The sequence below is a fragment of the Sturnira hondurensis genome, unplaced genomic scaffold, assembly GCF_014824575.4.
Source record: "Sturnira hondurensis isolate 20B ecotype Veracruz unplaced genomic scaffold, ASM1482457v3 Scaffold0017254, whole genome shotgun sequence".
Classification (NCBI taxonomy): Eukaryota; Metazoa; Chordata; class Mammalia; order Chiroptera; family Phyllostomidae; genus Sturnira; species Sturnira hondurensis.
The window spans coordinates 197,192-212,231 of NW_028089885.1; the positions used below are offsets into that span (position 1 = coordinate 197,192).

At 55.4% G+C, this 15,040-nt stretch overlaps 1 protein-coding gene across 5 annotated transcripts in view; it reads right to left on the minus strand.

The window, feature by feature from the left end:
- Positions 1 to 3,001: 3,001 nt before the first annotated feature.
- Positions 3,002 to 15,040, minus strand: part of TANGO2 (transport and golgi organization 2 homolog) — a 33,234-nt gene continuing 21,195 nt past the window's right edge. For 2 of the 5 annotated variants that reach the window (XM_037067322.1, XM_037067321.1), the window contains exons 5-9: positions 14,606 to 14,720; positions 11,183 to 11,253; positions 8,428 to 8,581; positions 6,943 to 7,047; positions 3,893 to 4,902 (exon numbers count right to left, since the gene is read on the minus strand). In XM_037067322.1, the coding sequence (XP_036923217.1) occupies positions 4,782 to 4,902; positions 6,943 to 7,047; positions 8,428 to 8,581; positions 11,183 to 11,253; positions 14,606 to 14,720 (566 nt within the window). In that variant the 3' untranslated portion in view covers positions 3,893 to 4,781. Of the gene's footprint in view, positions 4,903 to 6,942; positions 7,048 to 8,419; positions 8,582 to 11,182; positions 11,254 to 14,605; positions 14,721 to 15,040 lie in introns of those variants that run through there. The other 3 variants (XM_037067319.1, XM_037067323.1, XM_037067324.1) reach the window with 3 other exon arrangements.

The window sequence follows — 15,040 nt, forward strand, 5'->3', positions numbered from 1 at the left end:
GTTAACATTTGGGAGGAGTGGTTGAAGGACATTGGAATTATTTGTTCTATTTTTTTCAAGTTTGTAGCAAGTTAAAATCATTTCATAACAAAAAGGTTAACAAAGGACAGGAGAGGGAGTACTGCAGGTGAGGAAGCTGGAAGCTTACCCAGGCCCTTCCCTCCCTTCCTGCCCCCTTCTGTTTACCTGGCTGACTCAGTGGTCAACACTTGTCACTTCACAGTGGCGCCAAGTCCCGTGAGGGTCTGGTTCCTGGACTCAGCCAGTTGCTGGCCTTGGCCCAGGGCAGTCAAAGTCCATGTGACTTGAAAAACTACCATCCAGCCACAGCCACCTCTCCATATTTTGTTGCTTGCTGAGCTGGGGGGCCAGCACCTGCCCTGATCCAACTTGACACCTCAGACCTGCACCCTACAGCCAGCTTCCCTCAAGGGTGGGGTGGGGACCAAGTGGGTGAAGGACAAGGACCCTCACCACAGGACCTCCCCTACAGTCTCCACCTGACTCCAGCCTCTAAGTCACAAAGATTGATGCCTGGAAGTCGGAAACTCCAGCTCAATTTAGGGGAGGAAACTTCTCTCTAGGCTCATGTTTCCACCTCATCCTGGCTCACCTATAAGCCAGGTCTTTGCTGAAGAACCTGGATGATGCCATCTGCTGGCACCTTAACCAAGTGATCATGGTTACCAGCAAATGTGTACACATCCAAACTGTGAACTCTGAGGAAAAAAAGACACCTACTAAGAAGGGAAAGGATCCTGGTAGCTAAGTGGGCTCAAATTTTTGAAAACAGAGCCCCTCAGCCATTTCTGCACAGGGGACTCTCACACAAACTGCACTTCACAGAGAAGTCATCACTCAACTGTCTGCCTCTGCACTGAACTGCCTACCTGCACTGTGTTTCTGCCATCTGAGCAAGCCCTTACAGTGGAGTTCCTGGAATCCTATTTCAACCAATAGGACTGAGGCTTTCCCTGTCCAATTGGAGCTGTGCAGTTCCAGCCAATCAGAGTGGCTCTGTTCTAACCAAACAGAAGTGCTTTTTGGGCCAAACTACAAGGATTTGGAGTCTTTGTTTGCATGAGGATGGACCAATCAGAGACCAGATATGGGGGCTTCTGTCCATATAAGCCAGCTCCCCTATGGCTCAGAGAATGTACTTTTACTTTCCATCAAAAACATCAAAAACTTAATACCGTGTTTCTTTGCCTGAACTGAAATACTAAAGATGACTTGCCGGGCCGAGCAGAGCTGTTAGTCGGAGAGGGGCTGGCCCCAGAGTCCTACAGCTATGCTTTTTTCATAGCCATGCTGTCTCACAATTGAGCAGTTTTGCACTGAATAAAGTTTCTTTCTTCACTGCACCCCAAACTGAGGATTCCTGTTGACAGTGAATTAGTGGCAATAACCATCAGTTGAGAAAACATATCAAAAGATGGGGTCGTGAGGGGTTCCCGTGGGCAGAAGACAAGGAGCCCAGACCTGCCGGGACAAGACCTGAGGTCAGGCTGCATTCCTGAGCTGGTCATGCTTGCTCACAGATGCTTCTGCATCAGTCAGCCTCCCACGTCCAGCCTCCATGCCAGCACACCTCAGCTGTGCTGTCTTGGAGCCAGAGAGCAGCAGCAGCTCATCTGAAAAAGGTGCATCTGAGAAAGGGATGAATTCCCCATCCGCCCAGAAGAGGGCCCATGTTGGGGGCTCAGGGATCGAATGTATCTATCTGGTGGCAAGCACAAAGAACTGGCTAAGCTATGCCAAAGTCAGGCCCGGGCCTTCCTTGATGGTATGTCAAAAGTGCTTCTCGAAGACATCAGCTTCCTAGGGTCCCTGCACCCTTCTAACAGTACAGAGGACTCATTTCAAGGCACCGACCTAAATAAACACATGGCTTGGGAAACATCAGCACTGTCACTCCTGGTTCAAATATCTACCTAAGCTAGGAATCGGGATACAGCAGTGAGCAAGAGAGAACAGGGTCTGACTTCCTGGAGCTCTCCTGACAGGGAGACACATAAACAATCAAGCCCTGACCGGTGTGGCTCAGTTGGCTGTGCATCGTCCCGCAAAATGAAGGGTCACTGGTTGGATTCCCAGTCAGGGCACATGCCTGGGTTGCAGGTCCAGTCCCCAGTCAGGGCAAGTGCGGGAGGCAGCCAAGTGATGTTTCTCTCCCTCCTTTCCTCTCTCTCTAAAAATAAACAGAATCTTAAAAAAAAAATAAAAGAAACAATCAAAATGCATAATATGTCAGAAAGCGCTGACTGATATAGAGAAAGAAAGGGAGTAAGGGAGGGAAAATTGCAAATTTAGATGGGACGAACCCCCTTCCCCAGAAAACTTTAGCCAAAGCCCATAGAATGTGAGGGAGAGTGTGGCTGGCATATATGAAAGGGGAGTTCCTTGGGGAGAAGGGATGAGTGCAAAGGCCCTGGGGCAGAAACTATGAAGAAAGTGTGGCCATAAACAGTGGCAGAGGCTTAAGAGGAATGAAGGTGGGAGGGGTGCTGGGCAGCAGGATGAGACCAGCGTGGGAGGACTGTGGGCCCACAGGGGCAGGCACCCCAAGGTCCATCTTGTCCTCACTGTGCTCCTTCCTGGCCTCATGGCTCTGCCTCCCCATTTGCCCTGGGACTAAGGGACTGTTACGGTGTATCCCTAAGCCTTGGTTTCCTTGTCTCTAAAGTGAAGGCCACAATTATGTTATTTTTCCAGAACTGCCATAACAAAATACCACAAATGAATGGCATAAACCTGGGGCCCCCAACCCTCAGGCAGGAACCGGGCAACAAGCAAAGCCGGCCTGAGCTCCACCTCCTGTCGCCCCCAAAGCCCCGACACCCATCTTCCAAGAAACCCTCCATGGTGCCAAAAAGGTTGGGGACCGCTGACATAAACAACAGAAATTTATTCTCTCACAGTTCAGAAGGCCTGCAGTCTGAGATCAAGGTGACAGCAGGGTCACGCTCCCTCTAACGGTGACAGGGAAGGATCTGTTCCGGGCTTTTCTCCCAGCTTCTAGTAATTTCTTGGCGTGTGGCAGCATATTCATTGTCTTCATAGGATGTTCTCTCTATGCCCACGTCTATGTGTCCAAATTTTCCCTTTTTTTAATACGGACACCAGTCATATTTGTTTAGGGCCCCTCCCCCAATGACCTCATTCTATCTCCATTAGCTCTATAAAACCCTAAGAAGGTCCCTAACAAGGATTACAGCGTATCTTTTGGGGGCACAAAACTCACCCCCTAACAATCACAGAACTACACCTTGAGCTGTCCCTTCCTTGGGGGACCCAGGCTGTTGGGGAGTCCTGAGCAGGCTGGACACAGAGGGGTCCATGACAAGGGTGGGGATGCTTTCCCCTAATGCCCCACCCCTGGGGCAGAGGTGGACATCTTTGGAGGCTCTTCAGTGGCTCTGCACCCACTCTGTGGTGCCTCCCAAGAGTGGATGTGCCTGGCCAGGTGAATGCTGGGGCGGGGTCCATGTTGGGAGGCAGCCTGAGGAGGCAGACAGAGGGCATCAGGCATTAGCAGCGCCTGAGCTGGGAGCCTGAGCTGGCCTCCATGGTCCATACTGAGTGCAGGTCTGACCACACTGTTCCCTCAGGGGGCTCCCGGGGGTGCCCCACTGTACCCAGATAAATCCCTGGCTCCTCAGCCCGGCTCAGGAGGCTCTGTCACTGGCAACTACTGTGTCCCATATACACAGGCTCTCTCACACCCCAGCCTCTGCCCAAGGACCCTCTTAGCACTCAGGAAACTATAAGCAGAAAGAGAAAGTGGAACAAGCCTTGTAGCAGTATCTGTGCCACGGGAACTCCTGCAGGCCAGGACAGCAGCCCCCAACCCCTTGCACACAGCAGCTCCAATTGTCCCCGTCACAAGAGCTAAGGACCTGGACTGTGTGGACTCACCACAGCCTCAGAGTTTTATTATTGACATCTCACGTTCAAGTACAGGTTCCTATGAAGTTTGCCTCCCCAAGGAAAAGGGAAAGGCAAGGGCTGGCTATGTCCCCTCACTGAGATGGGCCTGCCCAGAACCCACAAGTGGGCAGGCAGGGTCTGACAGGCTGCTGAGGCACTCAGCACACAAAGGACTCCCAGTCACAGGACAGTCCCATGCACATGGGACCACTAGTGCACACAGGACCACTGGGCCCACCAACGAGACCTGAACTTCGTTGAGAGTAGGTTTTTCTTGCATTTTCCTCATTCTTCATTCCATGTGTGGCCTATCTCTCCTCCAAGAGCAGGTCTGGTTGTCAGGAATGGCCCATGCCCAGGAGAGAAGGGGACACTTTTAAACTCCTGTTGTTTTGATTAAAGCAAAGCCCCTGAGAGGCACAGCTCTGCCTGTCTGGCACGAGTGCGTGTGTGTGCTCCAAGATGTATGCACGTATCTATTGCCTGTGCCTGTGTATGTGCCCCCAAAGGGTGTACATGGGTGCCTCTGCATGTATAGACATGTACGTAAGTGTGTGCCTTGCAATGCATCTCTATGCATGGGCAGGAGCAAGGCCAGGTGCGTTCACACATGCAAAGCCCACCTGGACCTGCCCCTGACCTGGCTGTGGGATCCTATCACTCGACTGGCATAAGGATGGACCTCAAGCCGGATATAGGGACACGGACAGATCACACACAAATCAGAGGGCCCTGGTCCGGAGGGACACTGGTGGAGTCGTGCACGGGCAGTGCATGTGCTGTGGAAGGTTCCCATCAGCCCTCCAGGCAGGGCCTTACGGGAGCTGTCTGGCCACACCCAGGGGTAGGACTTAGCTCTGCAGCCTAAACTCGTGGGTATTGGTCTCCCAGCGGGAAGGGTCCTTGTCTAGCATGCTGCGTTCTGTGAAGGTCACGTGCCCATCCGCATCCACGAGGATGATCGTGTTGGTTCTGAAAGAGAGCACGGGGCCCACATTCAGCCCACTGCCCTCAGCACCCTGCCCACCTGTCAGAGCCCCAACTGGGGTCAGATCTGAGGCAGAAAGGTCAAGCCCACCGCACCCGGGGCCTGTGCCAGGCACTCAGCCTGGTTGGAGGCAGGCCCCTAATGAGCTGCAGCCTTGAGGAGTAGAGGTACCCTTCTGGGGTAGCTGGGCACTGAGCCTGATGGGGCCTGGAGCTCCCACTTAACGAGTCCTATTGCCCCCACTCTGAAACCCTCCCAGCCTACTCTGCCCACCCTCTGTAGTACAAGCCCCAACCGCCCACCACTGTCGCTAGGGTGAGCCCTGGGCTGACAATGCACTTCCTCCTCAGAACCCCCCAGGGCCCTCAGGCAATGGCCTAGCATCGCTGTGGACACTCAGAGCTTCCAAGAGGCCAACCTGTCAACTGTTTGGGGACCAAGGATTCTTCACCTAGAAAACTCCTTTGTGCCCTCCCTCACCACCCCCGACTTCCGTATCCCAAATACTCAGCACACCTCTCCTCCTGCCCGGCCCCCCTCATGGCCGGTACTCACTTAGCACCTGTCTCCCACTGATGGAGGGCAGGCACCAAGTCCCTAAGCAGACTTAGTGCAGGCTGACACCCAGAGTGGGCGCATGCATATTATGAACTGGGGGTCCCAGCCAGAGTGGAGACCTGGCATTCTGCTTCACATACTAAGTACACAGGAGCACACAATTTAGTCACAAAAATAAGCCCATGATGGAGGGGCTTGAGGAAAAGGACACTCCTGCTGAGGGAAAAGCCAGCCCAGCAAGAAAGACTGTCATTGAGCCATGCCACCCTCCTTAGGCCAGGGAGCATCATCGGGCCCGGGGGGAACATCAGTGCTGGGCATTCACACCATGCTGGCCCTGCCCACCACCCTATCCCCTAGCCAGAGGGCTTGAAACTGACATTCCCTGAAGGATGGAAGACTTGGGGGGCCTGCCACCCTCTTGGTCAGTAGTCCCCAGGACTTCCCATGTCCATCTCTCTGCCTGATGCCCTCAGCATCAGCAGAGCCTCAGGTCCCCAGAGCCTCCCCATGTTACCACAGCGAGGCTGGCTCACATCCTCCTGGGAGAACCACCTCCTTAGCTGCACAGAGGCAGCAATATACCAACCTCTCCCCCCCGCGGGGAAAGATGGGGCTTGGCTCAACCTCAGACAACCTGAACCTAAAAACCAGTCAGCACTTGTCATGGCCCAAACACCTCATCCCTGAGTCCTTGCGGGCCACGGGTCCCCAAGGGCAGGGCCCATCCATCACAGTCTCTGCAGACCCCCAGCCGGACACAAGCTGAGCCTAGGCAGATGTGGCTTGCACATGCAGCCATGCTCCACCTGCAGGCCAGGGGGGCCAGGCGGGTAGCAGCAGCACTCCTGAAGCATCTGGCTGGACCAGCCACCGACCCTCCTCTGTGCAGCCCAGCCACCTCCAAGTGCAGCATCTGAGCTGCCCTCTGATGGAGCCACGTGGGTGGGCCAGGCCTCCCAGCCTCACCCCCAGCAGGGAGGGACGCGGGAAAGGAATTTGCCAGGACGACAAAACCCATGCTTCTCCCTCCTGGACACTTTCATCTTGCAACCATAGTCTTTTCACCTTTCCTGGGATAAGGCAACATCCCAGGCTGAGATGACCTAACCTTGACACTGGTCATAGCAAGTGAAAACAAGAGCCAGACTGTGAGACCTCTGAGTCCACAGGGATTTGCTGACTTCGCTGACAAGAATATGCCCAATGCCATCTTGGCCCCCTTGTAGCAGTGTAAGAGGGCAGGAGGCAGCCTGGGACCCCCTCCTGGGAAGCAGTGGAAGCCTCAGAGGCTGTGCACCTGGTCTGCAGCGCCCCTGGGAGCTGGCATCTGCTCATCCCACAGCCCCCTAAGCTGAAATGACAGGCTCTTCTAGATAAGAAGGAGGCTTTGGGGTCCACAGAGCTTAAGTAAGGCCAGATTCCTCATGGGACAGGACCAGATGCACCAAACAGCCCCACCATACCTGGTGCCATAGCCTGGGCAACGCACGCACACAGCCGCATACTTGCTCAGCATGGGCCGCACATGCTCCCTGCCCTGGTCCTCGATGGCTGGGTCCGGCAACTGCCTGGAAGGACAGAGGAGGGGTCACCGCCAGCATCTCTGCTGCCTGCCCGGAGCCCTGCAGTGCCTGAGGCACCGCCAGCCTAGGAAGGGATATTATTTCGCGCACTTTTCTGCCCAAGGGCTCAAATCTCTGCCAAGACTTTCACTTAGGACTACATCACTGGGCCCAGCTACCAGATGGTGATCACTGGGAAAGCTGCCCCTAACTGAGCCACTGGGAGCTTTCCCAGGACTAAGGACCCAGGAGCACCTGTGAGCTCAGAGCTGGGAAGGCTCTTCTAGATCTGAAACTGCCTGGGGTCTGTTAGGCCAGAGCGGGACAGGGCCCCCCTGCAGGGGGGCAAAAGCCACCCAGGGAGCGAACCTGTCCTCTCCTCTCAGTGGGGCCTGAGTCTGTGGGGGTGCTACAGGCAGGGGCCCAGCTAAGAGGTGCAGTCACCTGGCCACATCGGCTCCCTGCCTATCTCAAAAGGTGCCCTAAGGGCATCTCTCCACTTGGCAAGAGTCCACTCAACCCTGAAGCTTGTGGGCCATGATTGCTGGCACTGGGGCCACAGGTATCAATAAAAACAGCCAGGGCCTGTCCTGGGCCAGCAGGGAATGACAGATAGTGACTGAGGGCTGCGTGGATTTACAGCTAAGCATGGGCCACTAGGCAGGCCCAGGCAGGGTTTCTCTGAGCGGGTGGCTGTGCTGAGGGTGGCCCTGGTTCATGGTTCAGAGAAGAGAAGAAGGTAAGCAAGGGACAAGAGGGGGCCTAGGGGAGAGGAGCAAGTGGCAGGCTGTGTCAGGGCTCCACTAAGAGACCACTGAGCATCTGGACAGGATGTTGGCCTGGCCTGAGTGGTGTAGAGGAGGGATGTGTGGGCCGTGTCACTGAGTGGCAAGAAGGTAGCTTGGCCAGCACGCTGACACACTCTCCCACCCCTGGGATAGCTGAGGTCCACCAGAGGGTGGTCTCCCAGGGTAGGTGCCCCCTAAAGAGGCCACTGAAATGCCTCAAGGAAGTCATGTCAGAGGCTCCTTCTCCCCAGGTAATATCTAGGGTGGGTCTGTCTGTGCCATGTCTCCTGCCTGCAAACAAAGAGGACTCTCCAGCTGCTCTCGGCCCCACGGCAACCCCCACCAAGCTCTAGAAGCACCAGGCTTCCCAGCACACCAGCCCGCGACTGCCCCATCACCCATCATCAGAGTCCCCCCGTCGGAAACCTCACCAGTTCACAGAGACAGGTGGAGGGGCCAGAGGTCAGAGTCAGCATATCCGTCAGGTTTCCCTGTAGCTGAGGAGCTGCCCCAGTTACCTCCATGGGCCTCACAGGGCAGCAGAGACTGCTTGCCTCTCTGTCCGTGGGCCAGAGCAATGGGGGACCCACCCACTCACGCCTCCTCATTGTTGAGCACGTCCAGAAGCTGGGCAATGAGGACATCCTTAGGAAGGTCCTGGCTCTGCTCCACAGCCTCCAGGAACAGCCGCTTCCCAAAGCACAGCTTCTTCCAAGGCGTCTCCAACAGTGCATTGCTCAGCCCGTAGGTCCCTGCAGGGAGGGGTCAGTCCATCAGTATTAAGGCCACACCGTCTGAATTTAGGGTAAACTCCCACCCACCCACACAGCAGCAGGCGTGGTGCCAGGATACAGACGGGGGCCACTGAGGCCAGGCTGCCCCACACTCCAGCATCTTCTCTACGAGTATTCCCAACCCATCTGCACAGCAAGAGATGGAAAATTCAAAATACTGGGGCACCAGAAGGAGACTGCAAGGCACAGAGACCAAATGGCTTTGACAATAAGGAATAAACAACTTGAAATCCAACTGGACAAAGGAAAGGGGGACCTTGAGAGGGAACAATCTCTCCATCTCACTCCCATCCTTCTAAGCTAGAAAAAACCTTCAAGGTGTGGGTCCACCTGAGCAGGTCAAAGGTAGGATAATCAGCAACCAAGGACAGGAGTGCACCGCCCAAAATCGGTGCTGGCTCGCATCACAGCACTTAGAGAACCCACCAACATCAGGACAGCGCCCCCAAGTGGGCACAGGCAGGGCCTCCTCTGCATGATAGCGGGGACCCTGGCTGGAAGAGCCTTGAGGTCTTAGCACAAGTTTTCTCAGAACGAGTTCTGAGTTAATGAGTTAATAGAAGTCATCACAAAGTAACAGGTTTCTCACATCAAAAAAAAAAAAAGGCATGGCCTCGAGGTAGAGAGGCAACAGCAGGCAGCAAGGGCAGGTGCATTCAGGGTCACGAACCCTCGAAGATGCTCTGAGGACAGGGCACCGCCACCTTCTCCAGCCTCCAGACTTTCCGGGCAGGATCCTGGCTGAGTATGGTGTGACTTCAGCCACTTCCAAGAAAGGCAGCCCTGGCTCTGCCAGACCCCAGAGCCACGCCACTATCCCAGGGATCCCTGTGCTCTATCCACCAGCAGCGACGGGAAAGGCCACTCATCGGTGGTGCTGGCCGCCTGGGTAGCCACATGCAAGGAGTGAAGTAGAACCCCTACCTCACACCATACACGAAAATCAATTCGAAATGTCCCAAAGACCTACATGCAAGAGCTAGAGCTATAAAAGTCTTAGAAGAAAATACAAAGGAAAGCTATACAACCCTAGATCAGGCAACGACTTCTTAGCAATGACACAAAAAGCACAAACAACAAAAGAAAAATATATAAAATCGACGTCATCAAATTCGAAAACAATGCACTTCAAAACGTTCTTGCTTGTCATTTGCTTGACAATCAAGTGAATAAAAAACCCACAAAAGAGGAGACCATTTTTTGCAAATCATATGTCTGATTAAGGACTAGCAGCTAGAATATATAAGGAACTACAACTTAATAATAGCAATGCAAAAAAAATGCAATTCAGGCTCTAAATAGACATTTCTTCAAAGAAAACACACACATGCAAAGCTGCTCAATATCATTAGCCATCAGGGACATACAAAGCAAAACCACAGTGAGGTAACACCCACACCCACACCCACGGGGATGGCTGGGACTAAAAAGTAGACAATGACAACTTCAGGCGAGGGTGTGGAGAAGTTGACACTTCATATGCTGGTGGGAAAGTAAAACCAGCTGCTTTGGAACACAGTCTGGCGGTTTCTCAAAAGACTAAACAATGACTTTACGATCCAGCAATTCCACTCCCAGGTATCTGCCCAAAAGAAATGAAAATGCATCTGCACAAAAGCTGACAGCAAAGGCCATAGCTGCATCATCCATAATCTCCAAAAGGTAGAGATAACCCGGAGATCCATGCGAAGACGAACGGAGAAACACAATGTCGAGTCTATGTGCATTGGGATATACCTCGGCCATTAAAAGGAATCAAGCCCTCATTCGGGCTGCCACAAAGATGCTAAGTGGGAAAAGCCAGACACCAAAGGCCACACATTGCAAGACTCTGTTTACATCAAGCGTCCAGAATAGGCAGATCCACAGAGACAGAAAGTCGATTGGCGGTTACCAGGGGCGGGGAAAGAGCGGGGAGGAGGAGTGACTGCCAGTGGGCACGGTTTGTTTTGGAGGTGATGGAAGTGTTAGGCAGGAGGAGGCAGTGACAGCTGCATAACTCTGTGAGCACACTATAACCTACTAAGCGATGTGCTTCCCTGGGGGAATTGTATGATATGTGAGCTAGAGCTCCACAAAGCTCTTCTTAAAAAAGCAGTGACAAGGACCAGGCGAGGGCAGGCTGGGGTTGAAACCACAGGGTGTAGGAGAAAAGAATTTCTTTTCTTTTCACAGTTTTCACAGAAGCAACAATCTAGCAAAGAAGCATCTGCAGGCTCAGAGTCTCTAGCACTGCGAACTGAGGGCATCACGGAGACGGCTTCCACGAAGGCCTCTGGGCCAGCGCACAGAATGTGGGGAGGTGGCAGTCTGTGTCCTTCTGTGCCTTTCAGGTTCCCATTTCCTCAGGGTAGACACGGGCTTGGCGCCGGGGGAAGGCGGCCTAAGCTGAAGGCAGCCTGACACGTAGACCAGGTAGGAGCACGCCGTAAGATACACCAACAGCCAGAAAGCAGTCTCAGCAGGGAAGTATGACAGGGATCTAGTCTCCGAAAAAATGCAGAGGTGTCCCCATAGCAGCAGCCCCCACCCTGTCACCACCCACCAGAGCAAGCTCACCTGGTGCCAGGACGATGGGTTTGGGCTCTCCCTGGTTTCCATAGTAGCAGATGACATCCCCCTTCTCTGTGCTGTGAACAGGAGGGTAGAGACCATCAGACAGGGCCACAGATTGGGTGGACCCCTCGCTGCCTGGCAGTCTCCGCAGCCCTATCCCCAGCCCCCCTGCCAACAGCCAGCACAGGGATGGTGGCCAGCTGCAGCCAGGTCAGGGGCACTGAGGGTCCCAGCCCCTTGGAGACTTGCAGGCAGGGTCATCAAGTTTTCTGGCTCACCATGGGAACCACTGGCCTGGGAGTGACATCTAAAAGACCCCGCCAACTTGCTGAATGCCCCACGGCAGGAGAATTAAAGGCAGCTAGCGGTGACCACTGCAGGGGGCTGAGTCCCACACACAGGATCACCAGTCCCCTGGTGAGGACTCAGCCCCCACCCCTACAGCTCATCTCTGAGCATTTCCTAGACGAGACCCCCCAGGGTAATGGAGGCTTCTGAACAAAGCATCAAAGACCACGCTTTTCTACTTTCATACACTGAGCGTGGATTTTAAAATAGTTTAAAATGCTCCAAAGCTGAGTATGTTCTAATTCAAAAATACCATAGTAAGCTTCCCACTGTAACCTGGAATGCCTTTTCCGAAAACTCAAAAGGGACATTTTCTGGCCCGTGAGCTGGCTTCCTGGCAGGATTCTAGATTTAGAGACCTGAGCTTTCAGGATGAACAAATACAGAGGAATAGGCTGGCTGGGAAGGGAGGGAGAGTCCCATTGGCCAGGCCCACCCCAGCCACTCCTCCCAGCTCCACGCCCCACAGGCAGGTCTCCCGGACCCCAGGAGGCTTCACGTCCTGCTCACATTCTTTCTCCCCACCCTTGGCTCCTTTCTTCAGAGGTCTATCTAATGACTTCAGAGATTTTGTTTGCAGGCAAAATGCTAGAAAACATGAGGACGTGTAGGCATGGGCTTCCATGCCCACCAGGCCCAGTCAGGTGGAAGGGGGTCGGACTCGGACTGACTCAGGGAGGAGATCAAGGCTCCTCCTGGTACCTACCACCAGGGCTGCTGGCCAACGTCTAACTCCCTGCGCCCTCTGTATCCCTCTGACCTCTGACTCCCTCCACCCTCTGGCCTGCACTGGGATGCTCCTTGGGCCAACCTGTTCCTTGGTCATAACCTACTAGGGTTCTCCAGCTGCCACCTGCCTGTGTCCAGGGAGGCAGGCCCTGACCCTGTGGCTGAGGAGCCAAGGGAGCTGCTCAGGCCCTAAGGGGTCCAAGCCCCTGCCCTACTGGCCTCCCCTGCCTACAGGACTGCCTGCCCACCCCTACTGTCCGCTCAGAGCATGAGGTCCTCATCACCCAGCCACCTGACACACTGCTGGAACCAAGTCCTGCGGCGTTTGAGCCCAGGGGCTGGTCTCCTGGCTCAGGTCAGACACACACAGAAATACTGACAGGCAACATGACGCCCAAACTGACACAGAGCTGCAGAGGTTTGCAGCAGGCCAACGCAGGGAAGAGAGGGCTCCTGGCAGTAAGTGCCAGTGCCAGCAGCTGCCCTCAGCCTCGGGCCTCCTCCCAAGGGGCACTGGTGCCTCTGGACTGATACGGCTGTCTGCAAGGCAGGGGCAGGACAGAGCATGCCACCCAGCAGGCCTGGAGCTCCTGGGGCAGGAAGGAGGCTCATGGACCTGCCCTCGTGAGAGGAGTCTGGCTCAGGACAGGCACCCATTCCTGGGCCAACCGTGGGGCACTGACCACTTTCCCTGGCACCTGCGTTGGTGGGAGCATCCACCAACTTCTGGAGCTTTGGAGGGGGAGAGGTGGGGAGCAAGGAGAGGCCAGGAGGGAGGGAGCATGGGAGGGATGCTCACTTCACCGAAGAGCAAAATACACAAAACCCCTGCAGCGCCCACAGCCACATCTCTAACTTGCACTTCACATGGGTGGTAGCCCAGACACGCAGCCCACCCAGGTCGGGGGGATGCAGGCTGCTCCCACCAACCCCTGGACCAGCTGGCTGCTCTTCAAGGCACTCAGCCAGCAGAGAAGCAGACACCCACACAGGGCCTCTCCACACTGGCCACAGCACTTCTGCTCCCCTGTCCAGTACATTCTGCCATGTACAGTAAGACTGGCAATAGTGTTACTCACCCCTGCAGACAAGGAAAGGTGGGAGTTTGGCACCCAGCATGCAGACCCCGCACCCTCCCTTGCCCTGTCCACCAGTGTCTGACTAATGGTCCTCTGAGGTCCCCCCAGAAGACGAGAGTGCTGTGTTTCTACCCCTAACCTGAACCAAGTACCAACAAGCACTTCAGCTCAGGGCTCCCTGTCTGCAGTGGGAAGGGAGCCATACCAGTGCCACAGACAGTGCCTGTGCCGCTGCTGCTGAGCTGGTGTGGGGCTGAGCCCAGGGTTCAGGTCCGGGCACTGCAGAAACAAACACCCTCTGAGCACCAGCCCACGGCCCAATGGCAGCCAGCACCAAGTGGGGATGAGCCTGGGGCGAGACGGGTGTGATACAGCTGCTGTTTCCAGCGGTACTCGGGACAACAGCACAGCACCAGGGGACCCCGGGCCCCACCTCGCACCACCAGTGGTCGTGGCCAGGTCACCTGCCTATTCGAGGTTGGCTGCAGCAGGTGCACAGAGGGTCTGAGGATACGCTGAGTGCTGCACATGAGGGGCTCAGCACCCAGCCAGAGGTAGCTGCAACTGCTGTGACAGCTGTCAGCCCCCAAGGCACCTCTCCGTGTGCCCACAGGGCCTGGTAAGGCTCCAACTGCCACTCCCAAATAGCTCAGACCCCAGCAACCTGACTCCCAAATCTCACAGCCCCAAGTCCCTCACAGAAACCGAGAGCAGTCATGCTGCCCACTCAGACCTAGCGCCCAGAAGATGCTGTGGCGAGGCCCCCGCACTCAGCAGCACCCGAACACTGTGGGGTCCCAGACACTGCCAGGTGTGCTTGCACCTTCCTTCACCAGCCCGAGGCACCTCCATCCACCAGAGAGCAGTGCCAGTGAGGTATGGCTCCAAAACAGGGGGCTCAGCACAGACATGGGGAGGGGCCCTGGGGGCAGAGAGGCGGTGTAGGCAGGGGTCACAGCCAGTGCTGGGACAGCACCCATGCTCCAGTAATGCTCCACTTCTCTTGGGCAGGAGCCAGCGGCCCTCATACGGTCACAGGAAGCCCCACTGCCAAGCTCTGGGTCCCAAGTCCCCACAGCAGGGGGTCTGGGATGGGCTCGGCCTCAGGACGCTCATCAAGCTCACCAGGACTGATGTCCCTGGACAGGCTGCCACAGATGCCACAGTACCCCAAGCTGAGTGGTGCAGCAGGTATCCTGCCCCCTGCTGAGCCCACGAACCAATCCGGAGGTGGCGCTCAGTGGGCGTCCCTGCCCCCCTGCAGACTCACCTCAGGTCAGCTGCTAAGAGGTTGAAACCGTTGTACAGGTGACCCTCCGTGGATACCTTCTCCAGGTAGGAGAAACTGTCCATGTCCGTGGTGAGAAAGTGGGCCACCAGTTCACCTGTGAGCGGGGAACAGACGCCCGTGGCCGAGGCAGCAGGCTGAGCCCCTCTCCCTGGGGAGGCTGGTGGTCCCATGTGGGCTGGCTGCACCTCACTGACCACCAGCCAAGGATGTCCACACAGAGAACTCTGTTTTTGTTGGTTTTAAAAGTTGTTCTCCTCCATGGTGCCCCCACATGGAAGTCCAGCAGGCTTGGGAAAAGCCTTCGGTGGGGACAAAGGTGTCCATGGGGACACTGTGTGTCCATGGAGCTGTCCTCCCAGGGGTACCTGCTCTGCAAACAGTGGACAGGTTGGGGACAATGACCCACAGTGGAGA